The sequence below is a fragment of the Capsicum annuum genome, chromosome 12 (assembly GCF_002878395.1).
Source record: "Capsicum annuum cultivar UCD-10X-F1 chromosome 12, UCD10Xv1.1, whole genome shotgun sequence".
NCBI classification, from domain to species: domain Eukaryota; kingdom Viridiplantae; phylum Streptophyta; class Magnoliopsida; order Solanales; family Solanaceae; genus Capsicum; species Capsicum annuum.
Genome location: NC_061122.1, coordinates 49,800,989 through 49,821,283, shown reverse-complemented (window position 1 = coordinate 49,821,283; position 20,295 = coordinate 49,800,989). Strand labels below are relative to the sequence as shown.

General features: G+C 36.3%; 1 protein-coding gene across 4 annotated transcripts; it reads left to right on the top strand.

Moving 5' to 3' along the window:
• Positions 1-2,629: 2,629 nt before the first annotated feature.
• On the top strand, positions 2,630-17,210 carry LOC107851218 (protein S-acyltransferase 8). 4 transcript variants are annotated; one of them, XM_016696157.2, is made up of 5 exons: positions 2,630-3,024; positions 13,649-13,834; positions 14,268-14,558; positions 15,235-15,465; positions 16,448-17,210. In XM_016696157.2, the coding sequence occupies exons 1-5, from the start codon at positions 2,977-2,979 to the stop codon at positions 16,832-16,834; spliced, it is 1,143 nt and encodes a 380-aa protein (XP_016551643.2). In that variant the 5' UTR covers positions 2,630-2,976; the 3' UTR covers positions 16,835-17,210. The 4 variants fall into 4 exon arrangements, with proteins under 4 accessions (XP_016551643.2, XP_047257420.1, XP_047257422.1 ...); XM_047401464.1 differs by having other exon boundaries at positions 2,735-3,024; positions 13,649-13,807; XM_047401466.1 differs by lacking the exon at positions 2,630-3,024 and adding an exon at positions 12,065-12,265.
• Positions 17,211-20,295: the final 3,085 nt, after the last annotated feature.

Genomic DNA, 20,295 nt, shown 5'->3' with positions numbered 1-20,295 from the left:
TGTAATAAGCATCATTGATGCTCGGCCATTCTTAAAATGAATGTGTCAAGATGTGATAAAAATTATGAATAAGAACATGTTCATGCAATGTTGGATAAATACCACATCTCAACTCTACGGTAGGTTTGAGAAAAATAAGGAAAATTTATTTTGACATAAATGATTATTGTTCACGTACTTATAGTATGCCATAAATATTGTGGTTTGTTTATCATTAATTGCCAAAGGGTAAAAGCAAGAAACAAGTCTTGCCTATATAATTTTAAGATTATGACTGTAGTTATATGATTTTCTCCTTGAAGGAGATGTTCACCATATGAATGGTGTATGAAATATGTGGTAGTACACAAAATTAATTGAGAGCTCCAAAAGAGCTTAAGTTTATATGGGGGAATGAAATTATTCATAATATTAAGATTGTAGTAAGTCTCAAAAGAAACTAATTAAGTTTCAAAGATATTGACCAAAATAAATTATATTGAGATTACAAATAAAGGAAAGATGTTATATCTTTATATTACTACAATCGAAGCGAGTTATAAATATTTATTTAAAAGGTTACCTGCTCTACTTCTCCTATTTGTAATACACAACTATGAGTACGACAACAGAATCACGTACAATAATAAATTAAAAGTTTACTGAAATAAATATCAGTTGGCATGATGGTTGACCATTTCGGTTCAAATGTGATGCAAAAATAATTGAGAATTCATGTTGTTTTATATTGAAGAAAAAGTTCTTTACGGATTTTGTTGTGTTGTTAGTTCTAATAATGAATTGATCATTGTATCTGCTAAGGTTGGGATAGTATTTTCTAAATTTTTTAAACATATAAATAGGTGAATATAGACTTATTCGCCTGCCATGTGGACTAATTACTATTATATAATTTAATTGATGCAGCTATGAAATGGTCATATATGCTTTTCTATTAACTTGCAATTTATTTTTTGCAAAGTTGTTTGCTCGAATTGTTAAATTACGAGCATGGTTCCAAACTAAAATTATGTTGAAAATGTTGATTGATTTAGCAGAAATTATATGTAGCCAATTATAGCTAAATCATTGATTATGAGAACAAATCTCCTAAAAAAATTTGGCATAAGATGTGTCATTTAAAATATAACAACATTTGTATGCATCAAGCCGACAAGGCTTCCCTATCACTATTGGTTTATGGTCAGGAACCAAATAATTCTCACCTAAAATTTTAAATGTGTAGTGTATGATTTAATTATTCACCACAACGCACAAAGATGGATCCCAAAATAAGATTGGGGTAAATGTCAGATTTCCTAATATTAGGGGGAGAGATGATTAACAGCTAAAATTTATGATTTGAAATAAATTATCTAGATCCTGTATATATATATATGTGTGTGTGTGTGTGTGTGTGTTTGTGTGTGTATGTGTGTTTATGTGTGTGTGAACTTGAAGTACATACGATAATTTATTTGTAAAATATTGTAAAATAGTTGTGAGATTTTTTTTGCTGACTCCATGTGATAATTCAGCTATAAATACGATAATGAAAAATCTGTAAAAGGAGAGAGCCTACAGCATGCCTGGAGCATGATAGACCAATCGATTCTAAAAGTAAAACTCCTTAAAGAAGGAAAGGAGCAAATGATCAAGATGTCCATGATAATGAGACAACTAACAATGTGTGTACCATATGTGTACTCGGAGTATTTGACAATTCAAATATTTTTCCATTAATGAACATACATTGTAAAGATATTTTCTGATCCACATGAAGTTTAATCTCAGATGGGCTTTTTACTTACATATGGAGATACAACTACATCATGACATCCGATGAAGCAACCAATAGTTGTCACTTCTTCAAATCTTGCAAAAACTATAGTCATTCATGAAGTAAGACATAAGTGTGTTTGGTTGAGATTAATAACTCAACATATTTAAGAAATATGTAGTTTTCTTTGAAAAGGGATATACAACAATTATGTGTGAATACAATATTGCAAGTATAGCTCAGTTGAAGGGAGGATACATTAAAGAGACGGAACAATACATATTTCACCAAAGTTCTTCGTCACTCGTGATCTTGAGAAGAAAGGTGAAACAAATATTCAACAAATTTGATCAGCTAATAAATTAACAAATCTGGTCACTAATGCATTGTCAAAATCAATATTTGAGAAGTTAAGATATAAGATGGAATGCGCCATCTACAAATATCAAATAAAGTTCCCATTAGGGGGAGTAAAATACGTGTTGTATTCTTTTTTCCTTAACTAAGATTTTGTTCCAATCGAATTTTTCTGGTAAGTTTATTATAAGACAACAGTAAAGACGTATTACAAAATGTGTGTACTCTTTTTTCTTTATTAGGCTTTTTTCATAGAATTTTTCCAGTATGAGACACATTATCTAAGACATCGAAAGGGGAGTATTATATAATATGGATATTATGTGATATATATATGTGTGAATGTCATTAATGAGAGATAATAATCATTTACCAAATTAAACTGGAACACCAAAAATTACTTGTTCAAACTAGATTTGAATTTTAAAATTACTTGTTCAAATTGAATTTGAACACCAAAATTAGTTAGGCTAAATTGCCTACTTAATGTCAAGCTTAATAAACTTTGAGAGCAAGTTTGATGATTTATAAATAATTATCTTTTAATAATATTTTTATATATAGATTCCAGTAGTAAACAAAAATACTTTCAAAAATTGTCTCCTCTGTATTTGATATTTTATAACAAAATACTATTATTAAAGGCCATTATTAAAAAAGAGAAGAAAGGAAAAGCCACCAACCATCATTAAATCCACTACATTTGAACCGCAAAGCGCCATTTTAACCCCCTAATTTGTCTGCAAAAAAGTTGAACAAAAAGGCCAAAAAAGAACCAAAAAAATGAAAGTAAATAATTTCTACTTGTGTTGTTCTTTTGTTGTTGTTGCTTTACCAAAGTGACAAAGAATCAATCTTTCATGGCCAACCAGCCTAAGCTCGTGTACCAGTCTTGGAAGGCCAACAATGTAAGTCCATATATTTAGCTATACATTTTGCCCACTTGAAGTTTTTTTTTTTTTATATTGATATTTGGGTATGCTTATATTGTGTAAAAGATTGATGGGTTGGTGTTACTTTACTAAATTTTGATCTGGGGGTTTATTGTTTCAAAACTTGCTTGTCTTGAAGAAAAATAAAAATGAAAGCTTTGGTCTTTTTTGTTTTTTTTTTTTTTTGGTTATATTGACATTTAAGTGTGCTTATGTTATGATAAAGATTGGTGGGTTGATGTTAGTTTAATGGAATTTGATGTGGGGTTTATTGTTTCAAGACTTGGTTTATGTTGAAGAAAAAAAATGAAAGCTTTGGTCTTTTTGGGTGTGTTGGAATTAAGCTGTGTTTTGTGAGATTCGTTGTGTTGAGTTTCTTGTTTTGTTACTTTCTATAGATGGTTATTAGAGTTCTTGAAATAGTTGTGAAAAAGTGAAGTTTGATGGGCTCTCAAGGGTGTGGTGTCTAGTGATCAATGAAGTGAGATGAGAATTATGAAGTGTCTTAAGTTTAAATTTTAGCGGAGACAAAAATACTTAGGTGAGTTCTTTCCATCTGTCAGAGTATTGGTGGATAGAATTACTTGTTATGGTGGGAGGTAGCTGAGTGAAGGGTGGCTAGTGAACACCCTTTGTTGAAACATTATACGATATATAGGAAAATATATGAAGTATATTTAGAAAAATAATCTAGATATCTCAAAAAGAAGTATTTTTTTATTGCCTTGATTTGTTTCTTAATACCTCTTTAATAAGTATTTGATATACTTAGTATATCAAATATATATAGATGTCAGTTTCTTGAGCAAAATCAGAATTGACACAACTTCCTATTCAATATGAGCAAACGTTGTATGCTCTTCAAAGAGCATTGAGTGGTTAATAATTTTCTTTTAATCTAACGTTACACTTTTGACAATTGACTTATATTCTTCATTGTCATTATACCCCTCGTTATTACCTGACAATTATTGGAGCCTTAAGCTAATCTGATATTGTGAATTGTGATCTTCATCTATATATATTTGGTAGTCTTTTACTTTTGGGTTGAATAGAAAATGAAACTCTTCCTCCGATATAATGTAGTGCTGGGTTTTCTACTAATGTAAATTCTTTGTTAGTTTTGGGCTCCTAGTTTGATACTAGAAGAGCTTTTTGGATCCTAGGGGATACACTGATATTGGGTGAAATATCCTTAAAGACAGTGTCACTTGACATGCCTGTGTGATTCAAGTATTTTTCATAACATTTCCAATAGTAAATAGGTTGAAATTTACTTTACATACGTATATATTAAATCTTGAATACCCTTAACGAAATTTTACTCGTGGTCGACGGTCAGTAGTCTTGGATGGTTTCTTGTGGTCTAATGAGCAATTTATCGTCAGAGGAAGGAATAATTGTTTATTTAGTTCTAATTAGTTCAATAAAATCTTGGCATTGATTAAAACAAATATGATTGAGAATTCTGTCGGGAACAACCCAGAAATAATGGGTTTGTCCATCTACCCTTCTGATACAAATCGACCCACGAGGACTCGAATCTAAGACGCGGAAAATAAAGATAGAAGGATAGCATAGCCAAGATAGAAAGATAGACACGAAATTGATACCGAAAGAGCAATCGAAGGATGTATCAAATACTAAAACCGCTCTTAATGACTATCAATAGGCACCTAACTCTTACGGTGATGGAAAAGGGGATTAGATCGCCCTAACAACCAACGTTTCTAAACAAGGTTCAACAAATGTTTTTCCAAGCACTCAAACACTCTCATGGAGTCTCATGAATATATCATGTAAAATTCATCATCAAAAAACTAACTAATGAAATGTCTAAGGCACCTATTTATAGTAGTTGCCTTTGCACAACTAGCCTATTACAAAAATAGCCCAAAAACGATTATTTCGGAAATAACCCATAAGGGCTCTCTTTATTTCTGTGTCATGGCTTTCCTCGGCTCCAAGCTATCTTCCAAACCTGACGTTGCTTTATTAGGAGCTCGAAGAATGGCCTCCAAGCACATTCTTGGATCCTTAGGGCGATCAAGGCTTGGACCTCCTTATGTTGGCGTCGAGTTGTGTGATCAAAAGCGTTGATGCCCATTTGACTTGTATCATCCTCCCCTTCTTGAAAAGGATTCGAGCTCGAATCCAAACCTTGCAAAATCAAAGGAAAGACAAACGAACACAAATTCCTCATGGCATGAGGGTTAGGGTTAGCATAAGCAGTCATTTCATCATGCCAAGGTTGCACACGCTTAAGATTTAACCAAGAATCCTTCGTGTTAACCATTAAAAACTTGTTGAAAAATGCTCAAAGGAGTTGGCTATGGGAATCACCAAGAGGTAAGGAAATCACAAGGGTCATAATGGCATCACTAAATCCAAAAGGCAAGGTTACCTTCACCTTTGGAGCCATAAGACACAATTGCTTCATCACCTCTTTAAGAGACCACATCAAGAGTGGTGCCTCAAATGGTATTAAAGTCCACAAGATGCATATAGCAATGTGACTCAAACAAGTGGACTAACCAACAAATTCTCTACCTCTACATAAAACAAATCCAAAAGTTGGATGGATGTCATCATAGGCGAAGAGGTAATATAGGAAGGAATCAAGTATAAAGGCATCATCCAAGGCGCTATCATCTATAAGATTGCCATTTAGCTCAAAAGATATAGCACATAAGTCACACAAGGATGGAATCAAGACATTTAAGCACATATGACTTCTTCCGTTCAAGTAAATCATCAACTTGGCATCCACAAGTTGGGATTCATGCAACTTAAGCACAAGTGTGTCAAACAAGGATGCAAAGTTATTAGCAACAACCAAAGGAGACAATGAGACATTTGCCCTCGGGTGCTCAAGAATGATACCACCTTTGAGAAGGAGATCATCATCTCTACTCACATAATGAGGGAGGGTACCATACGAATGGAGCTCATCCAAAGTAGTTTCAATGGAAGACTCTGTCCTTGACCAACAAGTGGTAAAACCTTGGTCAAGAAAGGAAACACATATGGTGAACTCTCTTGGAGCTTTTCATGGGTCCCCTTTAAAAACCCTTCATCTTGGTTAGAGTTCTTTCCCTTACACGATGTTGGTCCCTCAAGTGGATTGTGAATCCTCGAGAAAGACTTCTCATCATAGGGAAGGATACCAACACCCTCATTCGAACTTTGCTTGTCATGTGGACCAAGTAATAAATTGGGTGTGCCATAATCACCATATCCAAATTTGGCGTCGGGGTCAAATGGAAAGAGCGGTCATAGACATAGGTCTAGATAACACTCTTTTTCCCCACTAGCTTCACCCAAACTAAAAGATATACTCTCCTCATTAGCATAAACATCATCAAAAACAAAGGGAAAGTAAAGAAAGGTATCATCCAAGTCAACTTCAACTAAGGTGACCTCATGCACATACTCACTATTAGATTCAAAATCATCACCAAGAGTATTCTCAACAATAAGGTCACACAAAGTAGAAGATGAATTGATTTCCAAACAATTGATACTTTCTCTTTCAATGGAAGAATCTTCAAGTAGACACATACCACCACCAATATCAAAGGGATTATTACTTAGGCCTTCACAAGAAGTAAGCAATTCATCCTAAGTATCAAACAAGGGTGAGGTGTCATATAAAGGATCACATCCTCAATTATTTTCTAAGGACCAATCACTTATTGGGTTTCTTAAAGATTCAAGCAAATCAAAGTTATCATCACCCAATTGATTATTCCTTTCCAAGACATCACATTCCTTTCCCTTAAGAGTACTCTCATCTTTCAAGAAGATATTTCCATCTCTAGGAGAAATTTTGTCACACCATAGTGGGTTGTCATATGGAATATAGCCCTCAAGATAAGCTATATCAACAATGTTATCCACACCACTAGGTAATTAACTAGGAGTTAGCTCATCATCTTCAAACAAGATATTGTTCTTAAAGAAAGAAAGATCTATCTATGAAGAGGATATAGAGTATGCAAGTCCATTCTCTAAAAGACCATTATTAAGTATCAAAGATGTTTCAAGCACATGATTATCCCTATGAGCCAAGCAAGCATTAGGATCTTCACTGAAAGACAAGCTCAAAGGTTCACTCCCATCTTCTTGACCAACATTCTCAATTTCATTACTCACTTTAGGTTCTCTAATCACATTAAATACATCCTCAAGTGGTGGATTAGTTTTGCACACAAGTTGGTCAACACAATTTCCACAAGATGATGTACTATCATCCAACACAATGGCTTCAACACTAGGTGGACACAAATTGATCTTACAAGAAAAATCAATTCGGTTATCAATAGGATTAGTTAGTGTATCCTACAATATGTACATCAACATCAAGAGGCAAAGAATTAATAGACTCACATATAGTTAGCTTACTACTCACACTCATGGGCTACTAGCCACACAATCATCATTCACAAGCACAAAAATGTAAGAGTTAGCTATGTTACCTGGAAGTTCTTGAGCATATTCTTTTTTACCTTGGTATAAAGGTCCTCCACAAGCCTCGGAAGCATCTAAAATTTCCCTCGTCTAGTCTTTAAAGGGAACCTTCTCTTTTGGTACTTGTTCTCCTCCGCTTGCCATGTTGGTACCTACATACATGTCCTTATTAATAGAAGACAAATAATGTTAGCTCCGGTTGGTGGCAACCCCCTCACTGCACTCCTCACTACATCTCTTTTTTCCTCTCTTAGGTTGCCACCTTGCACTCCCTTACTCCTCTCAATTTTTTGTCTCTCGTTTTCATTCAGCTTGAAGTAAGTGGTCACATCTCTTTGATATTTGGGAAGAATAGATGGAAAGAAATGGTTTCTGCATTGGTCTTTTACAATCTTAGGCCAATTTTTTACCTTTGAAACCTTATGTTGTGCAAACCAATTGGCACCCAAGCATAGATGTACACGTTCCAAGGGGAAAATATCGCACCACACCTCCTCATAGTACCCAAATCGGGTGAAGGAAACCTTCACTCTCTCGGAGACCTTATACCCATCCAAGAAGTATGGAACACATAGAGGCTCTCGAGATATCCCTAGATGGTCAACCATGGGTGGAATGATATAGTTTCTATAGCACCAAACATCTAGCACAAGGAGACATCCCCGAACCCGACAAATTTTTATCTTTTCAGAGTGAACATTTCTTCTTGGATCAACATTGTAAAGCTTAGTATACCCCATGGACACATGAGTACCCCTCATGATTCCTTTCAAAGCACTCCATGTTCGGCCGAACTTCCTTATGGATTCCCACCGCAATGGTCTCCGGCCTTGAATATGTTTAAGGGCACACGTAGCTCTTTCAACTTCACTCATATCATAATCCATGAAGATCCTTTCACACTTCCATTCGCAATCAAGATATTTTTCGGGACTCAACTCTCTTATAAAGATAGGGAGGATATGAAGATCTTGACTCCTACTATACCCTCCATATCTACTTTGGTCCATGTTTCTATACGTTTGGGCACTAGGATAAGAAGAGTAATATGTAGTACCCCTAGGCTTTGGAGATGCACGCTCTTTCATTCCCATGGAGCAACCTCTGCTATAGTTAGCATAACCATTCACATCGATTAGACCTTGATAAGAAGTACTACAAGACGAGGAATATGAAACTTCACAATCCTGACGTACATTCTCACCATGATCCTTATAAGATTTGTAAATGAATGAGTTATACCTTACATCACCTCTAGGCTCGGAGTGGGAAATGTAACACTCCTCACATGCTCCATCTTCCTCATAAGAACCATCACAAGGCTCTTCATCATCTCCATATTCGCTAAAAGAATTAGGGTCATCATTCATCTCACATTCTCCTTTGGAATAGTATCCCTCATTCCCACACGACTCTTGATCATGGCTATATTTATAGCCCCTATAATCTCCATCTTCTTCGTAGCCGTAACAATCTTCACCACAATCATAGTCTCCTATGTTGTAGTCACAATTATCCGAGGCTATCGAAGACATGTTCCCCTTATATCACCTTGTACCTACAAAATGAACTAACAAGATTAGTTGTAAAGCTCGTCACTAACACTCGTATGAATCTCACCTTGGTGATCCTCACAATTGGAGCGGCGAATGTTGAAAGTTGCTTATACTCCGGTGGTCGATAAGGTGTCAATCTCTACTTTGCGGCCAGAGTGGATTCTTGTTTGAGCGACTCAAAGAAATAAAAACTATTTACGGACTTGAATCAAAAAGCTACAACGGAATAAAAACTAGAAAAACTCAAAAGAAATAGGACGATGAAAGAATTTGGACTTAAGAACTAATTGATCAACTTAGTAGACGAATTACTAGTTGATGATTGATTTAAGAATCAAAAGAAGAGATTAGGAAACAAAAAAAAAAATGAACCAAAGAATCAAACCTTGGGCAATGGAGTTCTTAAAGAGTTGAGATGTGTTTTAGAACTTGAATTAATGTTGGAGAAGTGTTGGTATGTTGGGTTGTGTTGGGGCTGGTTTGTGTTCAAATTGAGGTGTTCTGTGATGAGGCTGTGTTGGGGGAGCTGCTGCAGCATGTGGGGCGCAGCTTGGACACAGCTGCTGCCTTTGCTCACTGTTTTGGGGCGCTGCTGACCTGCTGGAGCAGACCAAGGGCACCTTGGGCGCAGGTGGAAAGGCAGGCTGGACGCAGGAGGCCTTTTGCTCACTGCTTGACCTGCGTTGGGTCTGTCGCAGCAGGCTGGACGCACCTCAAGGGCAGGTTGGATGCAGGTGAAGGTTTGCCCACTGGTTTGGCCTGCGGCTGACCTGCTGGAGTATTTCAAGCACTCATCAGGCGCACCTCACCCGTCCAAGGCAGCCTCCAAGTGTACTTTGTACCTTCAAATGGTCCCCCTTTGTCCTCTCCGTAGGAATATTCCCTTGAATCTTCAAAAATGTGCTTGTACAAACAACCACCTTTGCCAACAATTCCTCTTGAAGATTTGAATTTCTCCAAGAACACCAAAACTTCAAAAATCTCTATCTCTTAAACCGTTGGTCGGAATGCGACGAAATTTTGAACCAAGGCTCTTTTAAACCTTCCAAACATATTCCAAACATCATTTTGTTCAAATTCACAACCAAAACTTCCAGAATTTCAATTCACATCAAACTTCTTCAACCCAAGCTTCCAACAAGGATAGAACACTCAAATAAGCTCCGATTTGACTCAAATTTGATTTGTAGACTCGTATGGTGTTAGAGAACACAAATCTAACACTAGAAACACAAGAAAAACACAAAAATTGACCTAAGAACAAAAAACGTGAATAGTGACTTTTTTGGGGGGATTTCGATTTTTGACACTCCTTTTTGTTGATTTTCAAGATAACAAACCCAAGATTGACTTCGTAGGAACGAAATCAAGCTCGGCTCTGGTACCAAATGATACAAATCGACCCACGAGGACTCGAATCTAAGACGCGGAAAATAAAAATAGAAGGATAGACTAGCCAAGATAGGAAGATAGACACGAAATTAATACCGAAAGAGCAATCGAAGGATGTATCAAATTCTAAAACCTCCCTTAATGACTATCAATAGGCACCTAACTCTTACGGTGACCGCAAAGGGGATTAGATCGCCCTTACAACCAATGTTTCTAAACAAGGTTCAACAAATGCTTTTCCAAGCACTCAAACATTCCCATGGAGTCTCATGAATACATCATGTAAAATTCATCATCAAAAAACTAACTAATGAAATGTCTAAGGCACCTATTTATAGTAGTTGCCTTTGCACAACTAGCCTATTACAAAAATAGCCCAAAAGTGGCTATTTCGGAAATAACCCACAAAGGCTCTCTTTATCCCTGGGTCCTGGCTGTCCTCGGCTCCAAGCTGGCTCCAAGCTATCTTCCAAACCTGACGTTGCTTTATTAGGAGCTTGAAGAAGGGCCTCTAAGCACATTCTTGGGTCCTTAGGGCGATCAAGGCTTGGACCTCCTCATGTTGGCCTCGAGTTGTGTGATCAAAAGCGTTGATGCCCATTTGACCTGTATCACCTTCTCCACTTAAATGCCAAGATTAGTTTGTATGATGCAGGATTCGAACCTGTGACCTAAGTCACAAGTCCCTCAATAGTTGCCACTTGACCTAATCCTATGACGAGGTACTCTAGTTAATTGGTCATTATTACGGCAAAAGATGTCGTTGGCATGATGCTTGTTGAGTTGAAGTATCGACATGCTTCATGATTACTAATGGAAACTTGTAAATTTCATCATTTAAGAGCTTATCTCCGCAAAGTGATAGTTATTGTTATGGTCTCAACATACTACATCTGGTGTGACATGGGCATACTCTTTGAGTTGAATCTGTGATATTTCTAGTGGATTGTCATTCAAAGTCCTAAAATTATAAGGATTTTTGCAAGATTTGGAACTTCTAGCTGTGAAAAATCTTCAGGTAAAGTGATGTTACATTCTCAAAAAAAAAAGATCTTCAGGTAAAGTAAAAATTAAGAGAGAACAAATAGAGTCCTTATTAATTTGATGTTTTTGGTATACGACTTGAATACAGGGAAGAACGTCAATTAAACTACTTACCCTATCCAAAAAATGATTCTTCCTTTATGCAAATAAGATACAAGAGCCACCTATCGGTAGGTGTTAAAACTTAAAAGTACTGGACAGCTAGGAAGAATGATTACATACCTTTGCGAGAATGTAGAAAATACAGAAATATATATGAGCTTGATAAAAGATTGATTGCAGTGCACTGCTTGATTACATTAATTGTGGTACTGCTATATTTATACAATTATTAGACAAGTTACTATTCTAGCACTGATATTGGTGGTGCATTTATTGTCATCCCTCATTAATTATCTTATATTTTAACATGATCCCTGAAGCTTAAGGTGAAAAAACTTAGAGTTACTAATAATTTGTTGCTCTGATAACCAAATAATGCTGTGCCTCTGGAAGACATTGTCATGCTAACTTGGTCCTGATTAGAAACATGTTATTGGACAGCGATGTATGGTGGGACAACAACATGACACCAACTGAGGCTGGTAAAGGATTACTGTGTGTCAATTTCTATGGTGAGAGCGCTGGGCTTGGTGCATCAAATTAATCACGTGATGCTAACTAAACTGATGAGAAATGTGTTGGTGGATGTCAACGTGTTGCTGGACTACGACATGCTGCTGATTGAGCGTTGACTGCAGACATGTTAGCAGATGGTAACATGACGCTAAGTTTACATTAATCTAAAGGTGTTATTGTACAGAAACTTAGCACTAGGTTTTGACTACAAACTTGTCCACCGATGGCGACAAACTTGTCAGCTGATGGTGCTGCCATTAAACATGGCAAGTGCTGCTGGAACCATGGCCTGAAGAGGCTGGAACAATGTAGGGGATAGACAAGAATAGGCTGTGGCAATGGTACCTTCTATCAGAAACAATAGAATAGACATCACAAAGGAAACACAGTGCTCTTGAAATATCAGCAGCATCAAGCTGGCAGGAAGAGACAAGAAAGGCCTGATTTGAAAGAGATGAATGGTTACTACCACTATAGCAGATTACTTTTCTCATTGCAATTGTTTTTCTCTGTAGAATATATAGATATCTGATTCCATAGATAGAGTTACAATCATAATTCATCTGCGAAATAAATATATGACATTGTTGTGATTGCCAACATTTCAATCCTTTTACTATAAATATTCAATTCAAATTGATGAAGAGTCACTAATTGTAACCTGGAAGTCTTCATTCAACATAGAAAGCGGTTGTTCCTATTAATAGAGTAGGGTCAGCTGATAGAAATAGAAACACCGCTACTTGATCTCTCCAACAATATATGTGAGTATGGTTGTGATATTGGTACTGACAGCGAGCACCTATAATTCATCTTTACTTGTATTTGAGATTTTAAGTTTAAAGTTTAGATCTCAATTTTCTTTATGTTGGAGTCTGTCTACTGAAAGGCTGTGGTGACTTGAACTTTGAGATGCGATAGCAGGGACTGACTGATCAAACTTGCAAGTTCCTAATGTCGACTCATTTTTTTGTTGGAATGACATTAGTTGATGCATCTTTTGTTTCAAAGGGGTAATATTGAATATGCCATGGTGGTTTAAGGGTACCCCAACGTAGTGATTCAGATAAAGTACCAATTAGTGAAATGAATCCAAGGCAATTTTTCTGTTATACAAGGATTTGCCACATGTTACAAACTCCTCGAACTGTAATATAGGGGAATCTTAGACTTCTTTGATCAATAAAGGATCTTTTGGTGCCTAGTGACAATCTGGAAGGAAAAAGCTTACATTTTCTCAAACATGAGTACACTTGAAACATACAACCTCAAATTTAAAAACTGTGATTTCTCCTATAAAAACTGTCATATCAAAAAAGAAAAAAAGAAGTGACTATGACGCCCCAATTCACCTTCAACACCCAAGGTGAAGTAGCTCACATATTGTGACCAATTGTTTCTTTCATAAAACAAGAATCTATCCATTGATTTTGTAACTGTGAGTATGAATATGTTATTGTTCTCTTGGGCATATGCCTTTGTACTTGACTCTTTTATTTTTTGGTTCATCTAATGTGCAGAAATTCTTGCTTGGCGGGAGGCTAATATTCGGACCAGATGCTAAGTCATTGATTATTACCTTCACGCTCATCCTTGTCCCTGTTGTTCTATTTTGTGTATTCGTGGCAAGAAATTTTGTGTTTGAACTCCAACGAGAAACTGCAGGATATGCAATTCTGGTGATAGCTATTGTCTTCACAATTTATGTTAGTTTCTTAACTATTCCTTTTAGTGGCTGTTAGTGATCCATCAAACTTTACATACATTTCAGGAAAATTCTCTGTGTTCTTCAATTTCTTTGAGCAGAAATCTGTCTATGAGTTTCCGTCTTCCCCCTTTCCCCTCCCATAAAGGATTAGAGACTTTGTTTTCTGCCAAGACACCTGCATTGTCCACCCTGTGCTTACATTGTTGCCAGCTGCCTTATGCTTGGCTTCCATAACTGCCAACGTGCTTTCTTCTTTTCTTCTCTTAAGGTGAGCACTCGTTCTTGAAGGCACAGGCAAGCTGGTGTGTGTGTATACATATGTTCTTTTGGGGTGGGCAGGTGGTTTACAGTTGGAATCCTGTAGTGTCATAGTGATCTATTCTGTTGCTGCTTAGTATTTCGACATCCTAATGTGGTATTGGTTTCCATAGGTCTTTATACTTCTATTCTCAACCTCAGCAAAGGATCCTGGCATTGTCCCTCGTAATTCTCATCCTCCAGAGGAGGTTCTAGGGTATGATCCTTCAGCTTCTGTTGAAGCTGGCAGTAGACCTTTGCCTCGCACCAAAGAAGTCCTTGTGAACGGTTTGCCTGTACGAGTTAAATATTGTGAAACGTGCATGTTGTACCGTCCCCCACGATGCTCTCATTGCTCGGTATGTGATAATTGTGTGGAGCGATTTGATCACCATTGCCCTTGGGTGGGTCAATGCATTGGGAAGGTAAGTACATCCATTTTCATTACTATTTCTTTTTCTTGAAGTTCAATGGAGAATCTTCTATTTGTTATTTTTCTTATGCCTCCCAATTTATTTGGTTCATTTAAAGACGAAATGTGGCAACTGTTTCCTGGCTCCGAATTGTGGATATTGGAAAAAAGTTGATCAACTATCTTGTTGACTAGCAGTTGCAGGAGAGGGTTTTAATTATTATGTCTAAATTGTTTGGTGTTGAATACAGACTTTGGCTAGAAACTAAATGATAAGGTAATGAAAATTATGTGTCTTTTTGGTAATCTAACCTGCAGTTTCCTTAAACCAAGATGTAGCAATCAGTTCTGTTCTCACTGAATGTTTTGCTGAAGCTACTGATGTTGGCATTGAACATGTTTAAATTCATAAAGTGTCTAGTAAATCTTTTCTTAGGTTATTTCTTTATTGTGATGGATAATACATTCAAGATATAGGTCACCATTGTGTATCTCTTAGAGTTACACCTCTGCTCTCAAAAAGTTGGGAGAGAAAAATGTACTGAGTTGCGTCTACTACATTTATAAAATTTTCTTATATATATATAAGAATTTTAGGAGAAGAGAAGCTTTTCTTCTACTTTAACTGCTGTTTAGATATCCTTTTGAGACACTTATTTCTTGTTTCTTTCTTCCTTGTTGGTGCACAGCGGAACTACCGTTGCTTCTTTCTATTTGTTTCTTCAACAGCCCTACTTTGTGTTTTCGTCTTTTCCATATCAGCCCTGTATCTGAAACTTCTTTCGGATGAATCTGGAAATATTTGGAAAGCTATCAAAGTATCACCAGCAGCTGTGGCACTAAGTGTCTATTGTTTTATTGCACTGTGGTTTGTTGGAGGTCTAACTGGCTTCCATTTGTATCTCATAGGTACAAATCAGGTTAGTTTGGTTTTAAACCTCTTACTATTAGTAATTTAACACTTTTCTGCTGTATTGCATCTGAGTACTATCATAGTAAGTAATATTTTTTTATTCCTCTATGAGACTCTGCTATTGTCATGGTGTTATTGGACACGAGCATTCATACCTTCCAAATATATGATGGGTTGTCGGGGACACTTGTCCATGCATCTTGGGAAGTCTAATACAAATGATTGGGAGAAACGTAGAAGATAATGATATTTCTTCCCCTTTTGGCCTCTATCTGCTATCGCAGAGGGAATTTTTATTGACGTTTCTCCTTTACATTCATTGGTTATTGGTCGTTGTTTCCAAAAATGTGACAAATGTTTATATGGTTCTGTTAATTCATATATATTGGAGGAAGTGGAATTTCTAATTCAAGAATATGATCTATAGATGAGACGTACGATAATCCAATTTTAAATGTAAAACATGTATTTTCCTTGAGTTATATTTCTTTCTAATTTTTTTTTCTTAAAAAAATTCCTTGTCAATCTGTCAGTATGTTGTTTCTTTGTCCAAGATGATGGTTCATAGATTCTTCATAAGAGACTCTCGGCGGGCTAGGCTTCTTGATTTAGCTATAAAGAGCAATTGCCAGAGCTTGTTGGTGTTTTCCTTTTGTTTTATTTCATAAGATGCTCTACTATGTTTAACTTTTTCTTCTTGCTTTCCATAACTTCCAAAAGAAAAAGAATTGGAAGAACGTTTGAAGGAGTAACTTTTAGCAGTCAAAAACGAGTGCACATGTGCTCCTGTGGGAAGTAAACTTTACATCTATTTAGGGGCAGATGCTGTTGAAAAATGAACGGGATGAATGTTCATCCTATCACACACATAGAAAAACTAGTTGATAAATATACAACTTTTAGTGGCTTTATATATGCTGTTCGAAAAAGGAGACTGATCTCCTCGTGCTTAAGTTTTGACTTGTTTTAGTTACTTATGATCTCTGCAGACCACATATGAGAACTTCCGTTATAAGGGCAACAACAGGACCAGTGTGTATAACCGGGGATGCATAACAAATTTTCTTCTACTATTCTGCTCAAGAATAGAACCTTCCAAAATCAATTTTCGTGGATATGTGCAGGAAGAGGCATCAAAGCCTCCTAAGAGTAACATTCAAGAAACAGATATAAATATCTCTGATGGGGATACGCGAATCAAGGTGGAAGACGATCTTGATATTGGAGATGATATTATGAAAATATCCCAACGCCGTAACTCTGAAGAAGTTGGTGATGTTAGAGGTAGAGGAAGTGACAGGTCGCCAATAGGTCGTGCTGAGGTTGATTTTGGATTTGGTCTGGAGTCTCAATTTTCCTCCAGACCCTCATACTAGCTTTGAGCAGAACAAGTGAAAGAAGCCAAATTCAATATCACCATTTTTCTCCAGTACATTCCTATTTCTTCCTGCTGACATTATTTGGAGCACCCAGAAGGAGGTTCAACTGATCATTTCTTGAGGTTTAAGATGCAAGTTTAGCCGTGAATATGCACCGGTGTCTCTTTCTCGGGCTGGCTTTCCCTCATGAAGAGATGAGATAACCTCGCTGTTGGTTCACAAGTGTTTGCCGGTTTTAAGTATTTATTGGAAGAACTATAGCTATATTTTTTACTTTGTATCTTATCTCTGGAATTTTAACAATTTGTACATTTTTTCTTGTTTGAGTTTGTTCATGATTCACACAAGAATATAAAAAACTCACATTTGAACATATAGTGATGCATTCTTGTCACGACCCAAACTGTGGCTCTAGCACTGACGGGCATTCCAGATCAATGAAAGTCTGAGATGACCCCTTAGCATTTCATCATAAGCATAGTCATGAATAAGGTGCGGAATTAGACCCATAAAATATGAAGTGCAATAACAGAAATGATTCAAAAACCAAATCGTGAAATGTGAAATAAAACGGTTGACTGACTTAGTCTACGAAGCCTCTAAGCAAATAAGTGAATATCCTATGCCGGGACATGGCCCGGGAAAATACCATAAGACTGAAATAAATCAAGTCTAACGGAAAGGAATAAACATAGTCCTCCAAAAGATGGATGGCTCACCACTTGCTAGCTGTTGTCCCGAGTGAAATCCTAATGCTGAAATGGATCGCGGGGATGAACTTCGAAACCTATATTATGAAAGGATGTAGCGTCCAGGGATGGTTAGTACGATGAGGTACTGGCATGCAACCCAGGAAAGAGGAAATCAAAGCAGTTTAAAAATTATTTATAAAATTCAAATCATAAGCTCATAATGAAGATAATTAGAAAGTGACAAAAAATGTAAGAGAAACATAATCACTTGAAATCTTTAATTCTGGACTATGTAGTTTACACCGATATTAAGTAACTCAGGGGCTATATGAATCCAGTCCGTACCTAACTAGTGGGGCCCAATCCATGTTAGTCGCATGGGCTGAGGTAGCCATAGTTTAGGCATCATATCATATACATAACTACATACAATTGCGCGCAACAAGCATACAGTGGTCGTCCTCCGTTCAGGACAAGACCTCTCACATCTGTAAATGCGATTTTTGGCATTGATCACAAGGACTACACCTTCTCGGTAAAACTAGACGGTCCTCTTTGAGCCCAATTAATTTATTTTTCCTTACTTTTATTCATGGAATCTTTCATTAAGGCATTCACATTTGGTAAATATCAGGAATTGCAAGTCATACATATCATGCCAAAAAAATCATTATCACAAAATATTATTGACTCCTTAACCCTATCATTCAAAACATAACCATAATCTTCGTTAAGTTTGCATAAGAATCTCAAAGCCAGTCATAAAAGTTCAACACATTCGTTATTTCAAAAGGATGGGGTGTCATTTTTGTTCATCATTGAAACTCAAAGCTTTTTCAAAAGACTTGAAAGCTATAATTTCAATTATTCATAACCTTTAACGTTTCAAATCTATATAATGAAATACACTTTTTCAAATAGTATGTTCAAGTCTCAAACCCTCAAACGGATAGAGGAAAACAGATTATAAATAAGGATAATCAATAGCAAGCTTTCATGAAAAATATTCTCAATCCTAGTATAGACATCAAAATTTTGTGGACTCTAAAAGAAGAATCAAATTTTTGTTAGAGTTCTTGGGGGTTACTCTACCTAAATCTAGCTTGGTGGCTACTGTACTCTAAACCCTAAATTACGACTATATAAAAGGGACAAATATTCCCTTAAAAGCATCTCCAATATCCCCCGAATTCATGGATATTAATAAAAATATCAACCATCTCCAATATCCTACAAAAATCATGGGATATTCATAAAGAGATCATTCTATGTTTGAGAAATACGCTACTAACGGTCCTCGAATTATGGAGAAAATCAAGGGAGAAACAGAATTGCACCCACATTGTTTATCAATAAAAATTCTTATTTTTTCATACTTTTGTTTGTGGTTGAAATTTATTTTTCATGAATTAAATTATGTTGCAAACAAATTGGCATGCCCAGTGGATCAAACCTGCCCTTTATCTCTTTTCTCATAAATCAGATATGCAAATCTCTGTAGCGGTAAGATCGTAAAGATGGAAGCTCTATGAGTACTTCAAGACTCATATTTGAGTTTCATCAAGTCTACACTCCGACAAGCCTTGAAGTAAGGGACATTTGTAAACATCAAAATTTTGTGGACTCCATAAGAAAAATTAAATTTTCGTAAGAGATTTTGGGGCTTACTTTACCTAAATCTAGCTTAGTGGCTACTGTACCGGAATCCTAAATTACGACTATATAAAGGGGGCAAATTCTCCTTTTAAGGGCATCTCCAATATCCCACAAAATCATGGGATATTCATAAAGAGATCATCCTACGTTCGAGAAATATGCTACTAACGGCCCTCGAATTTACGGAGAAAATCAATAGAATCAAGGGAGTGTCAAAAAAAATTCTTGTTTCTTTATTTTTTTATTTGTGATTGAAATTTATTTTTCATGAATTAAATTATGTTGCAAACACCTAGCTTCAAATCTCCAATAGAATATACATAAAAATAGTTAAAATCACACTTTATAATAATAATTGAAGTAGGGAGTGTTCAGCATGCCTTTTTTGACATAAAAAATTTAAGGAAAGCTTGACCTTTGAATTCTCTTATGGGATTGACTCGCTTCTTGACTTGGAGAGAATGAGAGGATAGCTCTTATTATCGATTTAAGGTAAATGAGACTTAGGGGAAACAAAATAGAATAATAGGGGGATGGTTTCAATGCATAAGGACAAAAATATCCTTGAAAATAGCTTTAAAATACAAAGTCCCATAGGATAAATAGGGAGGTGCGGCGCAGACTCTATCATGTGGCCCATCCCCATGCGGCCAGGCCCATCGCAAGGCTAGCACCGTGCGACATAGATCCATCATGATGCTGAAGCAGTAACCCCTCACACTGGCCCGTACGATGCGGGGCCAAGATGCAACCTTCTCCCGTGCGACGCACGACCCTATTTTATGTCCTAAACTTTCCCAAATTTCCGAACTCATCTCAAAATCTTTGATACTCATTCTAAGGGTCATATAAGTCCATTTTAGGCTCTAACAAGGCTTGCAAACGTATGAGTGTCATAATTCTTTGCTAATCATATGAAACAACCTTGATTATGGCAGTATGGTAGAAAAAATAAAGGATAAAAAAGGAAGAAAATAAGGCATGGTCATATTTTTAGTATCTTTTTAAATGTTAATGATACATGTTGTGATCCTATTAGAACCTGTTTGAGTAGAATTAAAAACTGGTCAAAGTAGCTTTTAATTATATTTTTAGTTTTTTTAGGTGTTT